General features: G+C 43.4%; 1 protein-coding gene across 2 annotated transcripts in view; it reads left to right on the forward strand.

Moving 5' to 3' along the window:
• LOC115174691 (receptor expression-enhancing protein 2) overlaps window positions 1-19,628 on the forward strand; it is a 37,329-nt gene extending 17,701 nt beyond the window's left edge. The window contains exons 3-9 of one of the 2 annotated variants that reach the window (XR_003871824.1): window positions 921-997; window positions 1,310-1,430; window positions 1,676-1,789; window positions 2,041-2,227; window positions 13,728-13,900; window positions 15,232-15,435; window positions 15,479-19,628. Coding sequence is in view for 1 of the 2 variants with exons in the window: in XM_029733475.1 (XP_029589335.1) it covers window positions 921-997; window positions 1,310-1,430; window positions 1,676-1,789; window positions 2,041-2,227; window positions 13,728-13,900; window positions 15,232-15,327 (768 nt within the window). In the remaining variant the exon portion in view is untranslated. Of the gene's footprint in view, window positions 1-920; window positions 998-1,309; window positions 1,431-1,675; window positions 1,790-2,040; window positions 2,228-13,727; window positions 13,901-15,231 lie in introns of both variants that reach the window. The other variant, XM_029733475.1, reaches the window with a different exon arrangement.
• The last annotated feature ends 2,200 nt before the right edge of the window (window positions 19,629-21,828 follow it).

Here is a 21,828-nt window from a genome sequence, read left to right on the forward strand (position 1 = left end):
GGTTCTTGGTCACCTCGCTGACCAAGGTCCTTCTCCGCCGATTGCTCATTTTGGCCGGGCTGCCAGCTCTAGGAAAAGTCTTGGAGGTTCCAAACTTCTCCCATTTTTAAGAATGATGGAGGCCACTGTGTTCTTGGGGACCTTCAATGCTGCAGAAATGTTTTGGTACCCTTCCCCAGATCTGTGCCTCGACACAATCCTGTCTCGGATCTCTATGGACAATTACTCTGACCTCATGGCTTGGTTTTTGCTCTGACATGCACTGTCATCTGTGGGACCTTATATAGACAGGTGTTTGTGCTTTTCCAAATCATGTCCTATCAATTGAATTTACCACAAATGGACTGCAATCAAGTAGAAATGTCCTCTAGGATGATCAATGCAAACAGGATGTGCCTGAGCTCAATTGAGTCTCATAGCAAAGGGTCTGAATACTTATGTAAATAATGTATATTTTATTTTTAATACATTTGCAAACCATTTCTAAACCTTTTTTCACTTTGTCATTATGGAGTATTGTGTGTAGATTGAGGGGAAAAACATTAATTGAATCCGTTTTAGAATAATACTGTAACGAATCAAAATGTGGAAAAGGGAAGGGGTCTGAATACATTTAAGGGCATTGTATTAACATGTTTGCACTCTGTCAGTGTGTCTTTTAGGATTCATCCATATCTTGCTATTTATATTGCAATAATTGATGGTACTCTACACACTGACTAGATTTTATTCCTTGCCCATCCTTTGGCAGTGATAAACCATGCATACTGATTCGGCCTTTAAGGGCTGTAACGTGCATGCTTGTGTGTGCGGAAGACGGTGAATGCTGTACGTCTTGTCACATTTTTGCGGCAGCTTACTGTAGGCTATGCTTTCATGTGCTGTATTTGTGACGCTCTCTCCATTGTTTGTGTGTCCAGGTGAAATGGATGATGTACTGGATAGTGTTTGCGTTATTCACCACAGTGGAGACCCTCACTGACTTGTTCATGTCCTGGTGAGTCCTGGTGGGTCGTCTCTGACCACTGCCCTACAGCCACTATACAACACCAGTCCTTAGGACTATCCCTAGGATCAAAATACTTTTAACAATACGTATTCATGGTTGAAAAGATGTGCTCACTAGGATTGCTATATTTAAGTCAACTTTGATTTGTTTGTCTACATTTGTCATGGTGTAGGTAGGCTATTCTGAAAAGTACCAAGATATCAGAGCAAATGCTTGGTACACCCTTTGGTCCCTGAAAGAGGCCTAGATCCATTCTCCTTTCCTGCCTATTAACTCCTGTTGGTGTGGTTGTCCATGCAGGTTTCCTTTCTACTTTGAGCTGAAGATAGCCTTTGTGATCTGGCTCCTGTCTCCGTACACTAAGGGCTCCAGCGTGCTCTACCGCAAGTTCGTCCACCCCACCTTGTCCAACAAGGAGAAGGTAATGTGGAACTCTTAACCATGACCTCTAACCCTGGCTGACAAGGAGAGGGTTAGAGGTCACAATAAGCTCCAGCTCTGTCTTCCTGTCAATTCTCTACTGGTTCAATGCGCTGACTCATCTTTCTTTGTTTTGCGTGACTGTCACCCGCTTTTGCTCTGTTTGTTTCTCTCCTGCTCTTTCCATTTAATTTAAAAAAATAATAATATTTAAATTATTTTTCCCTCATTTCTTCTGTCCTGTAGGAAATAGACGAGTACATCACCCAGGCCAAAGACCGTAGTTATGAGACTATGATGAGGTTTGGAAAGAGGGGGCTGAACTTGGCTGCTACCGCTGCCGTCACTGCAGCTAGCAAGGTAAGCAAGGCGCCGGTCCCCGACCAGGGGTGTGTGTCTGTGTGCACAGGGTGTTTCTGTGTGCGAGGGTGTAAGTTTCGTCCTATGTGCCATCCTGTGTGTTTGTCACCCCCAAGGCGTTTGATGTGTGTGTGCTCTTACTGTATGCTCACTTCATGTACATGTGCCTTAGCACTGGAATGCTGTAGGGCGTCTGTATATGCGTACATCTGGAGCCTGCAGTGTTTGAGCTCTGTGTGTGTGCTGTGCAGGGCCAGGGCGTGCTGTCGGAGAAGCTGCGTAGTTTCAGCATGCAGGACCTGACTCTGATCAACGATGGGGAGGAGCTGGGCCTGCGTTCCTCTGACCCGCGCATGAGGAGAGACGCCATGGACGACATGGTTACTGGAAGTAGCACGCTATCTAACACACTGCCCCGCGCCAAAGCCACACGCCAGAGTGGGTAACACACACACACACACACACACACACACACACACACACACACACACACACGCGCGCTGGCTTGCACCATGACTGCTTCCATACGGCAGAGTATAAAGTGCATGCGTACAGATTACTGTGAATATTGGGGTATTTGGAACTGCTCACACCTGTCAGATCAGTGGTCAAAAAGGCTGTCGAGAAATGATAGCCATTTTAGTCATAGTATTACAGTATGCTGACTTGTCTGTCTGTACTCTGTGCCCGTTGTCGAACAGCTCTTATCGGTACAGGGAGGGAGGTGGTGAAGTCATGTGATTTAAAAAAAGAATTGCAGGATGCCAGGAAGGAAACGCTCGAGATGGGGAGAGAGAGCATGTGATGTCAGTGGGGGGATCTTTGTGTCTGACAGCTCTGTCTCTGTGGGGCTGGCAGTTTGTGAATACCGGGAGAAAAGGAGAGCGAGGATGGAGAAAGGGAATACATTTAGTTCATGAGCAGTATGGCATGAAAGCCAGGAAAGAGGAGAATTGGTGTAGCAAAGAGACAGAACAGGAAACAGTAACAACAACAAAAATCGAGTCAAATTCTATTGGTCACGTATATAGCAGATGTTATTACGGGTGTAGCAATGCTTGTGTTCCTAGCTCCAACAGTACAGTAGCATCTAACAATACACACATCTAAAAGTAAAATAACGGCAATATTACGACCAGCAATGTCGACGTGACATTGAATGGAATACAGTGGGAAGAAAGTGTGTGAACCTTTTAGAATTACCTGGATTTCTGAAGAAATTGGTCATAAAATGTTATCTGATCTTCATCTAAGGCAAAACAATAGACAAACACAGTCTGCTTAAACTAATAACACACAATTATAATTTTTCATGTCTTTATTGAACACACTGTAAACATTCACAGTGCAGGTTGGAAAAAGTATGTGAACCCTTGGATTTAATAACAGGTTGACCCTTCTTTGGCAGCAATAACCTCAACCAAACATTTTCTGTAGTTACGGATCAGACGTGCACAACGGTCAGGAAGAATTTTTGACCATTCCTCTTTACAAAACTGTTAAAGTCCACAATATTTTTGGGATGTCTGGTGTGAACCGCTCTCTTGAGGTCACGCCACAGCAGCTCAATCGGGTTGAGGTCAGGACTGACTGGGCCACTCCAGAAGGCGTATTTTCTTCTGTTCAAGCCATTCTGTTTTACTTCTGTCTTTTGGGTCGTTGTCCTGTTGCATCACCTAACTTCTGTTGAGCTCCAATTGGTGGACAGATGGCCTTACATTCTCCTGCAAAATGTCTTCATAAACTTGGGAATTCATTTTTCCGTCTGATGGCAAGCTGTCCAGGCGCTGAGGCAGCAAAGCAGCCCCAAACCATAATGCTCTCTCCACCAAAATTTACAGTTGGGATGAGGTTGGTGTGCTGTGCCTTTTTTTTCTCTCAACACATAGTGTTGTGTTACTTACAAAAAAACTAGGGTTGCAAAGGGTCGGAAACTTAACGGGAAATTTCCCAAAATTTTCCATGGGAAGTTAAGCCCGGGTATTTGGTGAATTTTCCTTAAATTCATCAAAAAGGTTAGCTTATAACAGTGAACCTTTTTTTGTGGGATACACATGGCAATTCTAGGTCTTGTGGCATATTTTGGTTAAACTGTCCCCATTTTAATGGAATTGCAACCCTCTGCATGCACAGTGCAGTCTTCCATCACATGTACAGCTGATTCTCAAGATCTTGCACACTAATGAGATGCTGTTGAGCCCACACTACTACACTGTCTGAGCCAATGACTACATGCTTTCTGGTAAGTTTTAATTACAATACTGGGTGGGTGAATATATTTTGACATGTTTTGTTTTTTTGTTAACTAGTAAATGGTAGCCTACAGCAAAGTGTGTTTTTTAAATCATTTCTGCTAGTTAGTTTTTGTTACCATGTGGGTTTTAGCTTTCTTGAGCCTGATAACCGAGGAGTGTTAATTCACCTGTTTTCCATACGTTTCATTTTAAAACATTTATCTTACAAAAGTAGTTTAATCTGAACATGGAATTGTATTTTTCTCTAATCTTTACAGGAAAATGCCATGGGCAATATCTGATGTGTGGAGACATTTCACTGCAGCTAATGTATAAGGAAAAGCTGTGTACATTTGCAAATACTATGCCAAATCCTATGTGAAGAATGCAACAAAGATGCAGAATCATCAGGACAAGTACATAGTTCCTTCAGCGCTCACAACAAGCAACCTCTGACAAAAGTCCCTCTACTTCTATTCGAGGTGAAAATGATGAATCGGACACCTCATCGATAGCAACAGCTCATGGTCCTCCTGGAATCTTTTATTTTTTACTTAACGGGATTTCAGCCGTAAGAAGTTACGGGATCGATATGACAACAGCCAGTGACAGTGCAGAGAGAGAAATTAAAAACGACAAAGCTCATAATTAAAATTCCTCAACCATAAGTATTTTACACCATTTTAAAGAAACTTCTCGTTAATCCAACCACGGTGTCAGATTTCAAAAAGGCTTTACAGCGAAAGCACACCAAACGATTATGTTAGGTCAGCAACTAGTCACAGAAAAACACAGCCATTTTTCCAGCCAGAGAGGAGTCACAAAAAGCAGAAATGGAGATAAATAAAATCACTAGCCTTTGATGATCTTCATCAGATTACACTCATTGGACTTCATGTTACACAATACGTGTATGTTTTGTTCGATAAAGTTCTTATTTATATCCAAAAATCTCAGTTTACATTGGCGCGTTATGTTCAGTAATGTTTTGCCTCCAAAACCTCCGGTGATTTTGCAGAGAGCCACATCAATTTACAGAAATAATCATAAATGTTGATGAAAATACAAGTGTTAAGCATAGAACTTTAGATAAACTTCTCCTTAATGCAACCGCTGTGTCAGATTTCAAAAAAGCTTTACCGAAAAAGCACACCATGCAATAATCTGAGTACGGCGCTCAGACACAAAAACAAGCTAAAAATATATCCTCTATGTTGGAGTCAACAGAAGTCAGAAATAGCATAAATCTTGATCTTCATCAGAATGCACTACCAGGAATTCCCAGTTCCACAAATGTTTTTTGTTTGATAAAGTCCATCCTTTGTCCAAATACCTCCTTTTTGTTCACGCCTTCAGTTCACAAATCCAAATTCACGACGTGCAGGCCAGACAAACTCAAATTCCATTACAGTTCGTAGAAACATGTCAAACGATGTATAGAATAAATCTTCAATAAGATTTCAATCGGAGAATTCCTTTGCATTTCTAAAGACAATGGAACTCAGCTACCTCTCACAGGTGAGGGCATGGCTGAAGCTCATGCCCTTCTGGCAGACACCTGATACAATCAGCTCTTATTCCCCTCCACTTCACAGTAGAAGCCTCAAACAAGGTTCTAAAGACTGTTGACATCTAGTGGAAGCCTTAGGAAGTGCAATATGACCCCACAGACACTGTATATTGGATAGGCCAAGACTTGAAAAACTACAAACCTCAGATTTCCCACTTCCTGGTTAGATTTTTTTTCTCAGGTTTTTGCCTACCATATGAGTTATGTTATACTCACAGACATCATTCAAGCAGTTTTAGAAACTTCAGTGTTTTCTATCCAAATCTACTAATAATATGCATATCTTAGCTTCTGGGCCTGAGTAGCATGCAGTTTACTCTGGGCGCCTTCTTCATCCAAGCTACTCAATACTGCCACCCAGCCATAAGAAGTTAATGGAGGAACGTAGTCAGGGAAATGCTGATGAATGTTGTGCTCGAGCTGTGTATGCAACTGGTTCACCTCTGCTCACAGGCAATGTGTATTGGAAGAGATTTCTGAATGTTCTTCGCCCAGCATGCACCCCTCCAACGAGACATGCTTTATCTACTCATTTTCTGGATGCAGAGTTCAAGTGAAGGTCAAGCAGACTGTATTGCGATCATCTCTGATGGGTGGTCGAATGTTCGTGGGCAAGGAATAACTACATCTCCACCCCTCAACCAGTATTCTACAAGAGCACAGACACAAGGGACAACAGATTGCAGATGAGCTGAAGGTAGTCATCAGTGACCTTGGACGACAGAAGGTATTTGCACTGGTGACAGACAATACTGTGAACATGAAGGCTGCTTGGTCTAAAGTGGAGGAGTCCTACCCTCACATCACACCCATTAGCTGTGCTGCTCATGCATTGAATCTGCTCCTCAAGACATCATGGCACTGAAAACAATGGATACGCTCCACAACAGAGCCAAGGAAATGGTTAGGTATGTGAAGGGTCCTCAAGTTATAGCAGCAATCTACCTCACCAAGCAAAATGAGAATAGGAGCACAGCAACAAATCAAATCTAATTTTATTAGTCACATGCACTGAATACAACAGGTGTAGACCTTACAGTGAAATGCTTACTTACAAGCCCCTAACCAACAATTCAGAATAAGAGATAAAAGTAACAAGTAATTAAAGAGCTGCATTTTTTTATATTTTTTGTGAGACCATATACAGGGGGCTACCGGTACAGAGTCAAGAGGGGGGGCACAATGCAAATAGTTTAGGTAGCCATTTGATTAGATGTTCAGGAGTCTTAAAGCTTGGGGGTAGAAGCTGTTTAGAAGTCTCTTGGACCTAGACTTGGCGCACCGGTACCGCTTGCCATGCGGTAGCAGAGAGAACAGTCTATGACTAGGGTGGCTGGAGTCTTGAACTACTTCCTCTGACACCGCCTGGTATAGAGGTCCTGGATGGCAGGAAGCTTGGCCCCAGTGATATACTGGGCCGTTTGCACTACCCTCTGTAGTGCCTTGCGGTCAGAGGCCGAGCTGTTGCCATGCCAGGCGGTGATGCAATCAGTCAGGATGCTCTCGGGTGCAGCTGTAGAACCTTTTGAGGATCTAAGGACACATGCCAAATATTTTCCGTCTCCTGAGGGGGGAATAGGTTTTGTCATGAAGGCACGACTGTCTTGGTGTGCCATGTTAGTTTGTTGGTGATGTGGACATAAAGGAACTTGACGCTCTCAACCTGTTCCACTGCAGCCCGGTCGATGAGAATGGAGGCATGCTCGGTCCTCTTTTTCCTGTAGTCCACAATCATCTCCTTTGTCTTGATCACATTGAGGGAGAGGTTGTTGTCCTGGCACCACACGGCCAGGTCTCTGACCTCCTCCCTATGGGCTGTCTCGTCGTTGTTGGTGATCAGGCCTACCACTTGTGTCATCGGCAGACTTAATGATGGTGTTGGAGTCGTGCTAGGCCGTGCAGTCATTAGTGAACAGGGAGTGCAGGAGGGGACTGAGCACACACCCCTGAGGGGCCCCTGTGTTGAGGATCAGCGTGGTGGACGTGTTACCTACCCTCACCACCTGGGGGCGGCCCGTCAGGAAGTCCAGGATCCAGTTGCAGAGGGAGGGGTATAGTCCCAGGGTCCTTAGCTTATTGATGATCTTTGAGGGCACTATGGTGTGGAAATCTGAGCTGTAGTCAATGAATAGCATTCTCACATAGGTGTTCCTTTTGTCCCGGTGGGAGAGGGCAGTGTGGAGTGCAATAGAGATTGCATCATCTGTGGATCTGTTGGGGCGGTATGCAAATTTGAGTTGGTCTAGGGATTCTCGGATAATGGTGTTGATGTCAGCCATGACCAGCCTTTCAAAGCATTTCATGACTACAGACGTGAGTGCTACGGGTCGGTAGTCATTTAGGCAGTTTACCTTAGTGATCTTGGGCCTGCTTGAAACATGTTGGTATTACAGACTCGGACAGGGAGAGGTTGAAGATGTCAGTGAAGACACTTGCCAGTTGGTCAGCGCATGCTTGCAGTACACGTCCTGAATGTTTACCTGTTTAAAGGTCTTACTCACATCAGCTGCGGAGAGCGTGATCTCACAGTTGTCCGGAACAGCTGGTGCTCTCATGCATGTTTCAGTGTTATTTGCCTCGATGCGAGCATAGAAGTACACTGCTCAAAAAAATAAAGGGAACACTTAAACGACACAATGTAAGTCAATCACACTTCTGTGAAATCAAACTATCCACTTAGGAAGCAACACTAATTGACAATAAATTTCACATGCTGTTGTGCAAATGGAATAGACAACAGGTGGAAATTATAGGCAATTAGAAAGACATCCCCAATAAAGGAGTGGTTCTGCAGGTGGTGACCACAGACCACTTCTCAGTTCCTATGCTTCCTGGCTGATGTTTTGGTCACTTTTGAATGCTGGCGGTGCTTTCAATCTAGTGGTAGCATGAGATGGAGTCTACAACCCACACAAGTGGCTCAGGTAGTGCAGCTCATCCAGGATGGCACATCAATGCGAGCTGTGGCAAGAAGGTTTGCTGTGTCTGTCAGCGTAGTGTCCAGAGCATGGAGGCGCTATCAGGAGACAGGCCAGTACATCAGGAGACGTGGAGGAGGCCGTAGGAGGGCAACAACCCAGCAGCAGGACCGCTACCTCCGCCTTTGTGCAAGGAGGAGCAGGAAGAGCACTGCCAGAGCCCTGCAAAATGACCTCCAGCAGGCCACAAATGTGCATGTCTGCTCAAACGGTCAGAAACAGACTCCATGAGGGTGGTATGAGGGCCCGATGTCCACAGGTCGGGGTTGTGCTTACAGCCCAACACCGTGCAGGACGTTTGGCATTTGTAAGAGAACACCAAGATTGGCAAATTCGCCACTGGCGCCCTGTGCTCTTCACAGATGAAAGCAGGTTCACACTGAGCACATGTGACAGAGTCTGGAGACGCCGTGGAGAACGTTCTGATGCCTGCAACATCCTCCAGCATGACCGGTTTGGCGGTGGGTCAGTCTGCTGTGGGGTGGCATTTCTTTGGGGGGCCGCACAGCCCTCCATGTGCTCGCCAGAGGTAGCCTGACTGCCATTAGGTACCGAGATGAGATCCTCAGACCCCTTGTGAGACCATATGCTGGTGCGGTTGGCCCTGGGTTCCTCCTAATGCAAGACAATGCTAGAGCTCATGTGGCTGGAGTGTGTCAGCAGTTCCTGCAAGAGGAAGGCATTGATGCTATGGACTGGCCCGCCCGTTCCCCAGACCTGAATCCAATTGAGCACATCTGGGACATCATGTCTCGTTCCATCCATCAACGCCACGTTGCACCACAGACTGTCCAGGAGTTGGCGGATGCTTTAGTCCAGGTCTGGGAGGAGATCCCTCAGGAGACCATCCGCCACCTCATCAGGAGCATGCCCAGGCGTTGTAGGGAGGTCATACAGGCACGTGGAAGCCACACATATTACTGAGCCTCATTTTGACTTGTTTTAAGGACATTACATCAAAGTTGGATCAGCCTGAAGTGTGGTTTTCCACTTTTAATTTTGAGTGTGACTCCAAATCCAGACCTCCATGGGTTGATAAATTGGATTTCCATTGATTTATTTTTGTGATTTTGTTGTCAGCACATTCAACTATGTAAAGAAAAAAGTATTTAATAAGATTGAAATAATCATTCAGATCTAGGATGTGTTATTTTAGTGTTCCCTTAATTTTTTTGAGCAGTGTAGTTTAGCTCGTCTGATCGGCTCGTCACTGGGCAGCTCTCGGCTGTGCTTCCCTTTTGTAGTCTGTAATGGTTTGCAAGCCCTTCCACATCCGACGAGCGTCAGAGCCGGTGTTGTACGATTCAATCTTAGTCCTGTATTTACACTTTGCCTGTTTGATGGTTCATCGGAGGGCATAGCGGGATTTCTTATAAGCTTCCAGGTTAGAGTCCCACTCCTTGAAAGCGGGCAGCTCTAGCCTTTAGCTCAGTGTGGATGTTGCCTGTAATCCATGGCTTCTGGTTGGGCTATGTACGTACGGTCACTGTGGGGACGACGTCATCGATATACTTATTGATGAAGCCAGTGTCTGATGTGGTGTACTCCTCAATGCCATCGGAGGAATTTTAGAACATATTCCAGTCTGTGCTAGCAAAACAGTCCTGTAGCTTAGCGTCTGCTTCATCTGACCACTTATTTTTTTTTTTTATCTAGTCACTGGTGTTTCCTGCTTTCATTTTTGCTTGGAATCAGGAGGATAGAATTATGGTCAGATTTGCCAAGTGGAGGGTGAGGTAGAGCTTTGTATGCATCTCTGTGTGTGGAGTATAGGTGGTCCAGAGTGTTTTAGTTTTTTTTTCTCCTCTGGTTGCACATTAACATGCTGATAGAAATTTGGTAAAACTGATTTAATTTTCCCTGCATTAAAGTCCCCGGCTACTAGGAGCGCCGCCTCTGGGTGAGTGTTTTCTTGTTTGCTTATGCCGGAATACAGCTCATTCAATGCTGTTTTAGTGCCAGCCTGACTGTGGTGGTAAGTAAACAGCTACGAAAAATACAGACACAAACTCTCTTGGTAGATGGTGTGGTCTACAGCTTATCATGAGATACGCTACCTCAGGTGAGCAATATCTCGAGACTTCCTTAGATATCGTGCACCAGCTGTTATTTACAAAAATACATAGTCCGCTGCCCCTTATCTTACCAGATGCCGCTGTTCTATCCTCCCAGTGTAACGTGTAACCAGCCAGCTGTATGTTGAAAGTGTCATCGTTCAGCCACGACTCTTTGAAGCATAAGATGGATGGAGATGCAATATGGCAGTTGTGCCAACATATCTCATCAGCCACCTGGAGGAAGGGACTTTGGATCTGAGGCTCTTTCCCCTGTTGCCTCCATCCTCCAAATCCCACCAACATCAGTCACCTCAGAGCGCAACTGGTCCTTGTTTGGGAACACACACCAAACCACGCAACAGGCTGACCAATACAAGGGTTGAAAAATTGGTGGCCATCCGAGCAAATTTGAGGCTTTTTGAGCCTGACAATGAGCCATCCTCAAGGTTGGAAAGTGACATTGAAGATGAAGCCTCAGAGTTGGACGTTCAAGAGGTGGACATTGAGGAGGTCCAGGGAGAAGACATGGAAGCCTGAGAGGAAAACCACCAGAGCTTTAGTTTTTAAACTATCATTTTACAGATGTATGTTAAATGTTTTTGTGAGACGGATCATTCAATATTTATTTTGTTCAGTGAAATCATCCCATGTGACGAGTCAACTCATTTAAAGTTCAATTCGTAACGAAACATTTTTTTTCTATTGGAAGGATTTAATAATTTCCAATTGTCTACTTATGATAAGGTAAAAAAAAAATCTGGCTCCATATATGGTAAATATCCAATGCAAAAAACATTTACATTTAAATGGTGTTAATGTTAATTCCAACGGAAAGTTTCCACCTCTGAATATTCCCCAAAAATGTGCAAACCTACAAACAACAACTTTATTTTCATTTGTTCACAGAATATTTTGCCAGTAGTGATGTGGAGCATCCAGGTGCACTTTTGCAAATTTCAGACGTGCAGCAATATTTTAGTTTTTTTGGACAGCAGTGGCTTCTTCCATGGTGTACGTATTGTAGACTTGTCAACAGATGTTAGCGTCTTCCAGATTCTTCTGTAAAATCTGACACTCTAGGATTCTTCTTAATCCCGTTGAGCATTCTGTGCTGTGCTCTTGCAGTCATCTTTGTAGGACGGCCTCTCCTAGGGAGAGTAGCAACAGTGCTTAAATTTCTCTATAGACAATTTGTCTTACCATGGACTGACTTTTTAGAGATACTTTTGTCACCCTTTCCAGCTTTATGCAAGGCAAAAGTTCTTAATATTCTGAGATCTCTTTTGTTCGAGGCGTGGTTTACATCAGGCAATGCTTCTTGTGAATAGCAAACTCAAATTTTGTGAGTGTTTTTAATGGGGCAGAGCAGCTCTAAAATCTCCAGTCTCATTGATTCGACTCCAGGTTAGTTAACTCTTGACTCCAATTAGCTTTTGGAGAGGTCATTAGCCTAGGGGTTCACATACTTTTTCCAACCTACACTGTGGATGTTTAAATTATGTATTCAATATAGACAAAAATACAATATGTGTGTTTTTAAGCACACTGTCTATTGTTGTGACTTAGATTTATGCAGAAATCCAGGTAATATCAAAGGGTTCACATACTTTTTCTTGCCACTATACATATGAAATGAGTAAAGCAGTATGTAAACATTAATGAAGTGGCTAGTGTACTATTTATTAAAGTGACCAGTGAATTCATGTCTATGTATATAGGGCAGCAGCCTCTAAGGTGCAGGGTTGAGTAACCGGGTGGTAGCTGGCTCGTGATGGCTGTTTGACAGTCTGATGGCCTTGATAGAAGCTGTTTTTCAGTCTCTCGGTCCCAGCTTTGATGCACCTGTACTGACTTCTTCTGGATGGAAGCGGGGTGAACAGGCCGTGGCCCGGGTGGTTGATGTCCTTGATGATCTTTTTGGCCTTTCTGTGACATCGGGCGCTGTAGGTGTCCTGGAGGGCAGGCAGGGTGCCCCCGGTGATGCGTTGTGCAGACTGCACCACCCTCTGGAGAGCTGCGGTTGCGGGCGGTGCAGTTGCTGTACCAGGATGCGCTCAGTTGTGCATCTGGAAAAGGTTCTTAGGGGCCAAGCTGAATTTCTTCAGCCTACTGAGGTTGAAGAAGCACTGCCTTCCACACTCTGTGTGGGTGGACCATTTCAAATTGTCAGTGATGTGTATGCCTTGAAGCTTTTCACCTTTTCCACTGCGGTCCCGTTGACATGGATAGGGGTGTGCTCTCTGCTGTTTCCTGAAGTCCATGATCAGCTCCTTCGTTTTGTTGAGGAAGAGGGTTATTTTCCTGGCACCACTCCTCTAGGGTCCTCACCTCCTCCCTGTAGGCTCTTGTCATTGTTGGTAATCAGGCCTACTACTGTTGTCATCTGCAAACTTGATTGAGTTGGAGGCGTGCGTGGCCATGCAGTCATGGGTGAACAGGGAGCACAGGAAGGGCTGAGCATGCACCCTTGTGGGGCCCCTGTGTTGAGGATCAGTGAAGTGAAGGTGTTGTTTCCTACCTTCACCACCTGGGGGCAGCCAGTCAGGAAGTCCAGGACCCAGTTGCACAGGGCGGTGTTCAGACCCAGGGCCCCAAGATGAATGATGTGCTTGGAGGGTACTATGGTGTTGAAAGCTGAACTGTAGTCGATGAACAGCATTCTTACATGGGTATTCTTCTTGTCCAGGTGGGATAGGGCAGCGTACAGTGCGATTGCATGGTCTGTGGATCTATTGGGGCGATATACAAATTGAAGTGGTTCTAGGGTGTAAGGTAGAGGTGATATGATCCTTAACTAGCCTCTCAAAGCACTTCGTGATGACAGAAGTGAGTGCTACGGGGCCATAGTCATTTAGTTCAGTAACCTTTGCTTTATTGGGTAGGATCAATGGTGGACATCTTGAAGCAAGTGGGGGACAGCGGACTGGGATAGGGAGAGATTGAATATGTCCGTAACCAAAAAGAAATGGCTACGGTGTGCAACTAATGAATACACCCCTGGCACACTAGTGGGAATGTGACGATGATGATGATGATGATGATGATGATGATGATGATTTCACTCATGACAGCCCACAATCCCTCTGTCCAATCCCACAGCTCGTTCCTCTGTGGTTCCTCATCTTGACGAATCATCGCAGCACAGCTCGGACCAATCAGACACCAGGAGCATCACCACGGAGCATTCTGACGAGGACGTCGTGGAGAAGGCCCCCTTGAAACGCACGGCCAGCGTCAAGGCAACCAAAAAACCTGCCGCTGCCAAGACCGAGGTAGGGGATCACACACAGAGTGAAGTGGGGCTTATGCATTATTTCTGACAGTGACTGCTTCTTCTGCACTGGGGAGAGTCAGAAAAGTGATGGTTTTAAGTGCACTGGCTGTGCGTGCCAGTATTGTGAGTGTAAATGTGGAAATCAAAAAGAGGGGAAAGTGCACATACTACTCTGTTTTGAGGAGTCACAGCACAACCCTCGATGAAGGATGAAGCCAATACAGTCTCGCCCCACTCTTAACAACTATTATGTTTAAGTGTGTGCAAGTCACAGGGTCACCCACAGTTTAACTGTATAATCCTCCAATAGAAATACTCTCACATATTACCATGTATGAATATCAGCTCCTCACTCTCGCCTTCTCCAGCAGCTGTGTAGAAGCTGCCCTGGACCCAGTTCTACGATCAGCTGAGTCTTTAATCGTAGTGGAGGGAAATGCTAAACTTGCCTTAGATCAGTGTGTAAGGGGAAACCGTATCCTACTCTACTCCAGCACTAACCGATTTTATTTTTAATTTTTAAATTCACCTCCACGATTTAGCAGTGGCTAATGTGGACGTACTGGAGCTCCGACGCCACATAAAATGAAGTGTCAAAAACGACAGAGTTCAGCACTCGAAGAATAGCCCTCAATTACACACGACGTTGTTCCGTGTCATTTGGAGCTATTCTTTGGGTGCTGAAATAAATGTGACGTCGCTGTCCAACAATAATCCCCAACCAAATTTACTTAGCATGAGCGATTTTGACAAAAACGATGGATATACTGGGTTGGTCTAAGAGTTGTGCAAAATCTTAAATGATTCACAGCTGTAATTGCTGCCAAAGGTGCTTCCACCAAGTACTAACTCAGGGGGTAGAGACTTATTCAGTTATATTTCAGTTGATTTGTAAAAATGTATTTGGAAGTTCTTTTTAACTTTCTTTCAATTTGAAAATGTGGAGTTGGTTGTGTAAGAATAATCTAATTGAATCCCTTTTATTTGTTTTTACATTAAACATTTTAAGGCAGCAAAATGTGGAAAGTTCAAGGGAGTGTAGACTTTCTATAGGCACTGTATATACGGCGCAATAGTACATGGTTGTGTGTAGGGAGATTTTGTGTGCGCGCCGTGGACTTATTCAGGAATGCGGTGTGTAGGTTGTTAGACGGCTCTTGTGCGAGCTGTCTACCCACTTAGGACGCTATAAGCCCTTGTCCAAGTTCTCTGACTACCTACTTTTCTCTTAATTTAAAAAAAAAATAATGTTTAAAAGCTCGGTTGTCATTTCTTTATTTTTCTAATTTTCTCTTCGGTAAACTCCTTGCCTCTCTTCCCTCCTGTCAGACGACTACTACTACTACTACTAAGACGGTGAAAAAGATGCCAAAGAAGAAGACTACCACCACAGCTATAGCCAGCAACAACGGCGAGTCACAATGATACCTGTATCTGCTGTCCCGATCTACACCCTACTGTACGCTACTACACACACAGACACAGCCAAGGACCTCTGGACAGTCACTCTTGCCAGTTAAGCGCAACTCACAGGTTTAGTTCTACTATATATGCCCAGCTTCATTTCAACTCACAGGTTTAGTTCTACTATATATGCCCAGCTTCATTTCAACTCACAGGTTTAGTTCTACTATATATGCCCAGCTTCATTTCAACTCACAGGTTTAGTTTTAATATATATATTGCCAGCTTCATGTCAACAGCACTTTTTATTTGACCTGCTGCTTACATTTTAGGTTGTATAGTCATTGACATCAGTGTATGTAAGTGCATGTTTTGTTTGAGGTAATGGCAGTGATGGCCTGTTAACTGAACTGAAAATGTCGCTTCCTTCCTCCTGTACTGTTTACAGCCTTCTCTGTTTTGAGTCTATCCAAGGCCTCACACTGGATTGACTTGACTTAATCCTCTTGGGCCCTTTGGGAGCATAGGGCATCCACCATGGCTCTTCAACTCACTCACTGTGCGAGGGCTTTTGCGTCTTGCCAGGAGATTCCTGCTGGATTATTGGAGACGCATTCTTTCTCAGGATCAGCTTACCCTGCCTGAGTCCTTATGTTATCCATAGTGAAGGGAAATGCTAAACTGGCCTTAGATCAGTGTTTTAAGGGCAGCATTCCAATCAGTATGTTATCTACTCTCTGTTGGAAGGTAGTTTGAGGCTGCCATGTAGGGGAATGCACTATAGTGGACTAGGCATGTCTGGAGGAGAGAGCAGGGAGGCCAGGGAAGAGAGGAAAGATTGAGGGGTGCAAAAGAGTTGTGGACCGGACAGACTAGCTCTGCTCAACATGTCCCTACTACAGAGATCAGTCTCACCACTGTCTATAGGGCCAGGCCCCTATCCCCTTTGGGACGTCTGTCTGTACATGGAGGTGGTATTGTCGTCTCTGAAAAGCGGAGGACATTCTGGGAGCACTTGGGTCTCGAACTGTGTTAAGCCCATGCCAAGGTTTCTCATATCATTCACTCTGCTGTTGTGGAGCAGTAGTGCCCATCGAGACTGATTTTAAACACTTGGTCAGGCGCTGGCAGAGCGACGACTAGATCGGTGTGTTCCCCCTCTCCGTTCCGCTACCTCTGAACAACTCCACCCATCCTCACTCTGTGCAGAACAGCAAGTCCAGCAGAAAGACGCACAGATTCAGGCGTCATTACCTTTTTTGTGAGTGTTGTCTGTGCATTGGTGTGTGTTTTTGGAACATGACCACACCTGTTTTTTTCCCCTTCCTCTCTGTTGACCCAACTGCATAGAGCCAGAATGCCATTTAGCATTCTATGACCACTTATAATCAAAAACATTTATTTGATTCATTTAAAACTCAATACAACCACACGTTGATAATGCGTTTAAAATCATTGAGGATGACAAAGTTAACGGTCCTATTAAATGACTCAAATGTACAGACAGTACATAGTAGGCCTATGCTACACAGTAGACCTGGGCATACTTGGGTTAAAGATAAATGTTTCTTTTTTTTTTACTTGTATAGTGCTTTTCAAAGCATCTCAAAGTGCATAACAAGTGAAACATTGAAATGATGGAGATTGAAAATCTGCCGTTTTTTGGGATGAAGTTGAGGCAATTTGGGCTGGAAAGTCATTGTAGGTTCAGAGGAGAGAGGGCATCGACGGGAAAGCCAAGGAGAAACGAAGACGGTCTGAAAAAAATAATAAAAACGGGCCCAGAGCTCTACAACAGCGCACCACCTGCTTTTCTGAATGGTCACTCACTCTATTGGAGTAAGGAATGTAGCGCCCGCTTGGGTGAGGCTACTGCTGCTGAAAAGCCACTACATCTTGGCAGTGGTTAAGAGCATTCCCTCAACAGTCCCTGAATTTCCTCAGCTACCTCTGGCTACAGAATGCAGTCCTTGCTGTAATACTTCCAAACGGATTAAACAAAAAGCCGGATTATTTTCAATCCAGACAAACCGCTAGCTCTCAAGCCAAAAGATAGACTTTTCATCACAATCCTGCAACTCTGAGAGTCAAGACCACAGGATATAGAGCAGTCAACACCCACAAAATAAATACAAATATTCAGAGCTCTTTGCTTAGGCTACATTATGATGCCATGGCAACCACAGAACCAATAAGCATAATCATCATAATATTATAACCATCAATAACATCAATGTCTTACACTGCAGCGCTTAGCTTAGCTATACTCTCCTGTGTCTTACTTACAAACGTTTTAATTGAATTGTGTTAGACTTGTGCTTTTGGGTTATTTTTTGTTTACTCTAAATTGGCAGACACACAGGACGTGGGAACGTTAGCGTTGTCAGGGTGGTGTTGTACCCTATTAGGAAGACCTTCAGGCTGTCTGGCTCTTACCTGGGTGAGCACCCCAGTCTGACTAGTGAAATATCTGAGGGATCAACTACTATCGTAGTCCTGAATTGTCACACTAGGTGTTGTCAACTATTGTAGACTATATGACTTAAGTCACACACTACTTATATCCAAATAGGTTAGTTATCCATGACTGATATCTCTATTTCTGGGCCCGTATCCACAAAGTGTCTCCGAGTAGGAGTGCTGATCTAGGATCAGGACTCTACCTGTCCGTATAATCATATCAAGGAATCAAATCTGAAGGGCCTAGATCAGCACTCCCACACTGAGACGCTTTAAGGACACGGGGCCCAGACGTCTGTTAATCCAGGGTCTCGATCATATCATAGTTTCTCTGAACCATAAGGAGAGCAGCTAAATTAGCATATCCTCGTCATCTGTCCTCTGACAGTAGCCACCTCAAACATGGTGGAAACTGGCTTACCCCTGTTAGATAGATGTAAGGATACTGTGGATAAATGATCTTCCAGTAGTGTCTAAAGCTGTTAAAATGATGTGCCCTGCTAGTGTTTTACTTTAAAAAAAATATATATATATATATATATGCACACACACACACACACACACCCATAGAATTTTTTTTTTTTTTTTTTTTTTGGACAAGTCTTCTTTAGGGCATCTAATCAATGCCCTTGATTAGTCCTTGTCTGAAGTCTAACCCTAACCATGTCCCTACCCTCAGACACCTCTTGTCAATCTCCCCTGGATACTGTGGTTGAGTGCAAAGGATTGCATGGGATTAGCTAAAAAACAATGTGATAAGAGCACCATCTAGCTTCCTTGTAGGTTAGGTTGAGTTTCTACCATGTTGTGCTTTGTCTTAGACCCATCTGATCCTCTCATATCTAGGAGTGTGTGGGGTTAATTGGAACATAACGAGTTGCTTTTTGGACTGGGCGTGCTTCATGGGTTCCTTTTTGCTTTGGGTAGGTTTTATTTGGAGTTCCCTTTAATGAGTCTAAATTGAAAGCATGAGACTACTGCACTTGTGTGTTGCTGCTGTCTGCAGTGTGACACTAATTTGAACCAGTAGTGGGGGACATACTCCAACTGTTTTAGAGATACTGAAGTGTTTGAAGTTACTTACATGTGTATATACTATGTAAAAGTAATTTTCTGATTGTATAAAATAGCTTGCTTGCCTTACACTTCATGAATACATAGATTTTTCTTTTTTGCTTTTTAAGACTTGATTTTGTATTTTTCTTTTGGGGTTTTAAAATTAAATCATATTGGATTTCCTTAAGAGGAGGCACCTCAACCCCTCTGTAAAATCTTGTGCTGTGAAGAGTGCTACTTGTGTTTTTTTTTTTTAATCTCTTCTCGATTTTTCTGTCTCAAGAAGAGGCATTTTAATTTGTCAGTGAACGACCAATAACAGTTTATTTCCTTGTCCCAGTCCTGTAGGAATTTGCTCAGAATGGTAATTTCTCAGTCTGGTATTCCAAAAATGTTGTGTTTTGGTAATGTCCAAACTGAATTCATGTAGCCCCAAGCTGTCTTTTACACTGTCTGCTCCGCCCTTTCTATCAGGCTGGCTGCATATTCCACGAAGGCAATTCGATTGTGTACTTTTTTCAATTCTGTTTTAATTTGCTGCAGTTTGCACTGAAGAAAAGATGGCACACCCTATTGAACGCTTTCTAGTTGTCATGACAACATTACTTGACATTTTTAATGTTAATTTCATTTTTTGATATTTATTTTTATGTGGAATCAGTATTATTGTGTACAGGAAGTCTCATTGTGAGAATATTCTGGATATTAATATTGTTTGTGCCAACTATCAATACTCCACTGTAATTAAGGATGACAGTCATGTACCAATAACTGCTACTAATAAAGAAAACATATTACACTCCTTATCTATCTTGTGTTTTCTATTATTTTACCTTATTGCCAATAATTCCAAAAAAGGGATTCTATTTAAAAAGGTATTTATATGTAACATTTTGGGTAACTTCCAAATTTAGAAATGAGTTATAGATCAAATCAAATTTATTTATATAGCCCTTCTTACATCAGCTGATATCTCAAAGTGCTGTACAGGAACCCAGCCTAAAACCCCAAACAGCAAGCAATGCAGGTGTAGATCTGTCATTCTCATTGAAAGCAAGTCTATGAAGTGGTAGATCTGTCCTATGGGTGCTTTTTCTATGCTTCCCATTAAGTTTTGTTCTTACATCTTTTACTTTCAGTTTTGTACACCAGCTAAAAATATATTTTTGGTTATAATTCGCAGCGGTTTAGATGGTACAATGATTCTTTACAATGTCACAAACTGAAATTAGGTTAACTATTTTAGCAACCAGGAAATGGAGATGTCTGCATATTGCAGCTTGTTTAATGTTACTTTCATCCCTCTTTAAAGATCACCTTTAAATCTTGGAATGCATGAGGTAAACTGCGCTCACGAATCTGTGTTATGTTTCTTCTGGTGCTCATTAATAACAAATGCAGAGACCATTACTGAAGCCCAAACGAGAGTTGTCTTTGGGGTGTGGTTTAATGTGGGTGTTTCTTGGGTGCATCTTTGCCATTCAATCACCAACAAACAAGGACAGTAGTGAGTAACTTAGTGACAGTGAGAAACTAAGCTAGTTTTGCTATGGAGAGAAGGTTTGAAGCGCAGGACGCCTCCCCTCCTGACTGACTAGCCATCTCAAGATCTGCTAATTCCATTCTAATATAGTACCAGTCAAAGTTTGGACACACCTACTCATTCAAGAGTTTTTACATTGTAAAATAATAGTGAAGAGAGAAATTATAAATAACACATGGAATCATGTAGTAACCAACAAAGTGTTTAAAAAGAATCCAAATATATTTTAGATTCTTTGAAGTAGCCACCCTTTGCCTTGACAGCTTTGCACACTCTTGGCATTCTCTCAACCAGCTTCACCTGGAATGATTTTCCAACAGTCTTGAGGGAGTTCCCACTTATGCTGAGCACTTGTTGGTTACTTTTCCTTCACTCTGCGGTCCAACTCCTCTCAAACCATCTCAATTGGGTTGAGGTTGGGTGGTTGTAGAGGCCAGGTCATCTGATGCAGCACTCCATCTAACTCCTTCTTGGTCAAATATCCCTTATACAGCCTGGAGGTGTGTTGGATGAATATCCTATTGAAAAACAAATGATAGTCCCTTCTAAGCTCAACCAGATGGGATGTCATATCGCTGCTGGATGCTGTGGTAGCCATGCTGGTTAAGTGTGCCTTAAATTCGAAATAAATCACTGACAGTGTCACCAGCAAAGCACCATCACACCTCTTCCTCCATACTTCACAGTGTGAACCACACATGCAGAGATCATCCGTTCCCCTGCATCTCACAAGGACACTGTGGTTGGACTCCTCAGACCAAAGGACAGATTTCCACCGGTCTAATGACCATTGCTCATGTTTCTTGGCCCAAGCAAGTCTTTTCTTATTGGTGTCCTTTTAGTAGTGGTTTCTTTACCGTAATTTGACCATGAAAGCCTGATCCAAGCAGTCTCTGAATAGTTGTCTGTTACTTGAACACTGTGAGCATTTATTTGTCAGTGAACGCTAATGATGTAATCATCTGCAGCGGAGGTAACTCTGGGTCTTGCTTTCCTGTGGCATTTGTCATGAGTGACAGTTAGATCATAGCGCTTGATGGTTTTTGCGACTACACTTTAAAGTACTTCAAATTTTCCAGATTGACTGACCTTCATTAAAGTAATGATGGACTGTGGTTTCTCTCTGCTTATTTGAACTGTTCTTGCCATAATATGGACTTGGTCTTTTACCAAATAGGGCTATCTTCTGTATACCACCCCTACCTTGTCACAACACAACTGATTGGATCAAACGCATTAAGAAGGAAAGAAATTGCACAAATTAACTTTTAACAAGGCACACCTGTTAATTGGTTGAGAGAATGCCGAGAGTGTGCAAAGCTGTCATGAAGGCAAAGGGTGGCTACTTTGAAGAATCTAAAATATATGTTTAACACTTTTTTGTTTACTACATGATTCCATGTGTTATTTCATAGTTTTGATGTCTTCACTATTATTCTACAATGTAGAAAATAGTCAAATAA

The sequence above is a fragment of the Salmo trutta genome, chromosome 3, assembly GCF_901001165.1.
Source record: "Salmo trutta chromosome 3, fSalTru1.1, whole genome shotgun sequence".
In the NCBI taxonomy this organism is placed as follows: Eukaryota; Metazoa; Chordata; class Actinopteri; order Salmoniformes; family Salmonidae; genus Salmo; species Salmo trutta.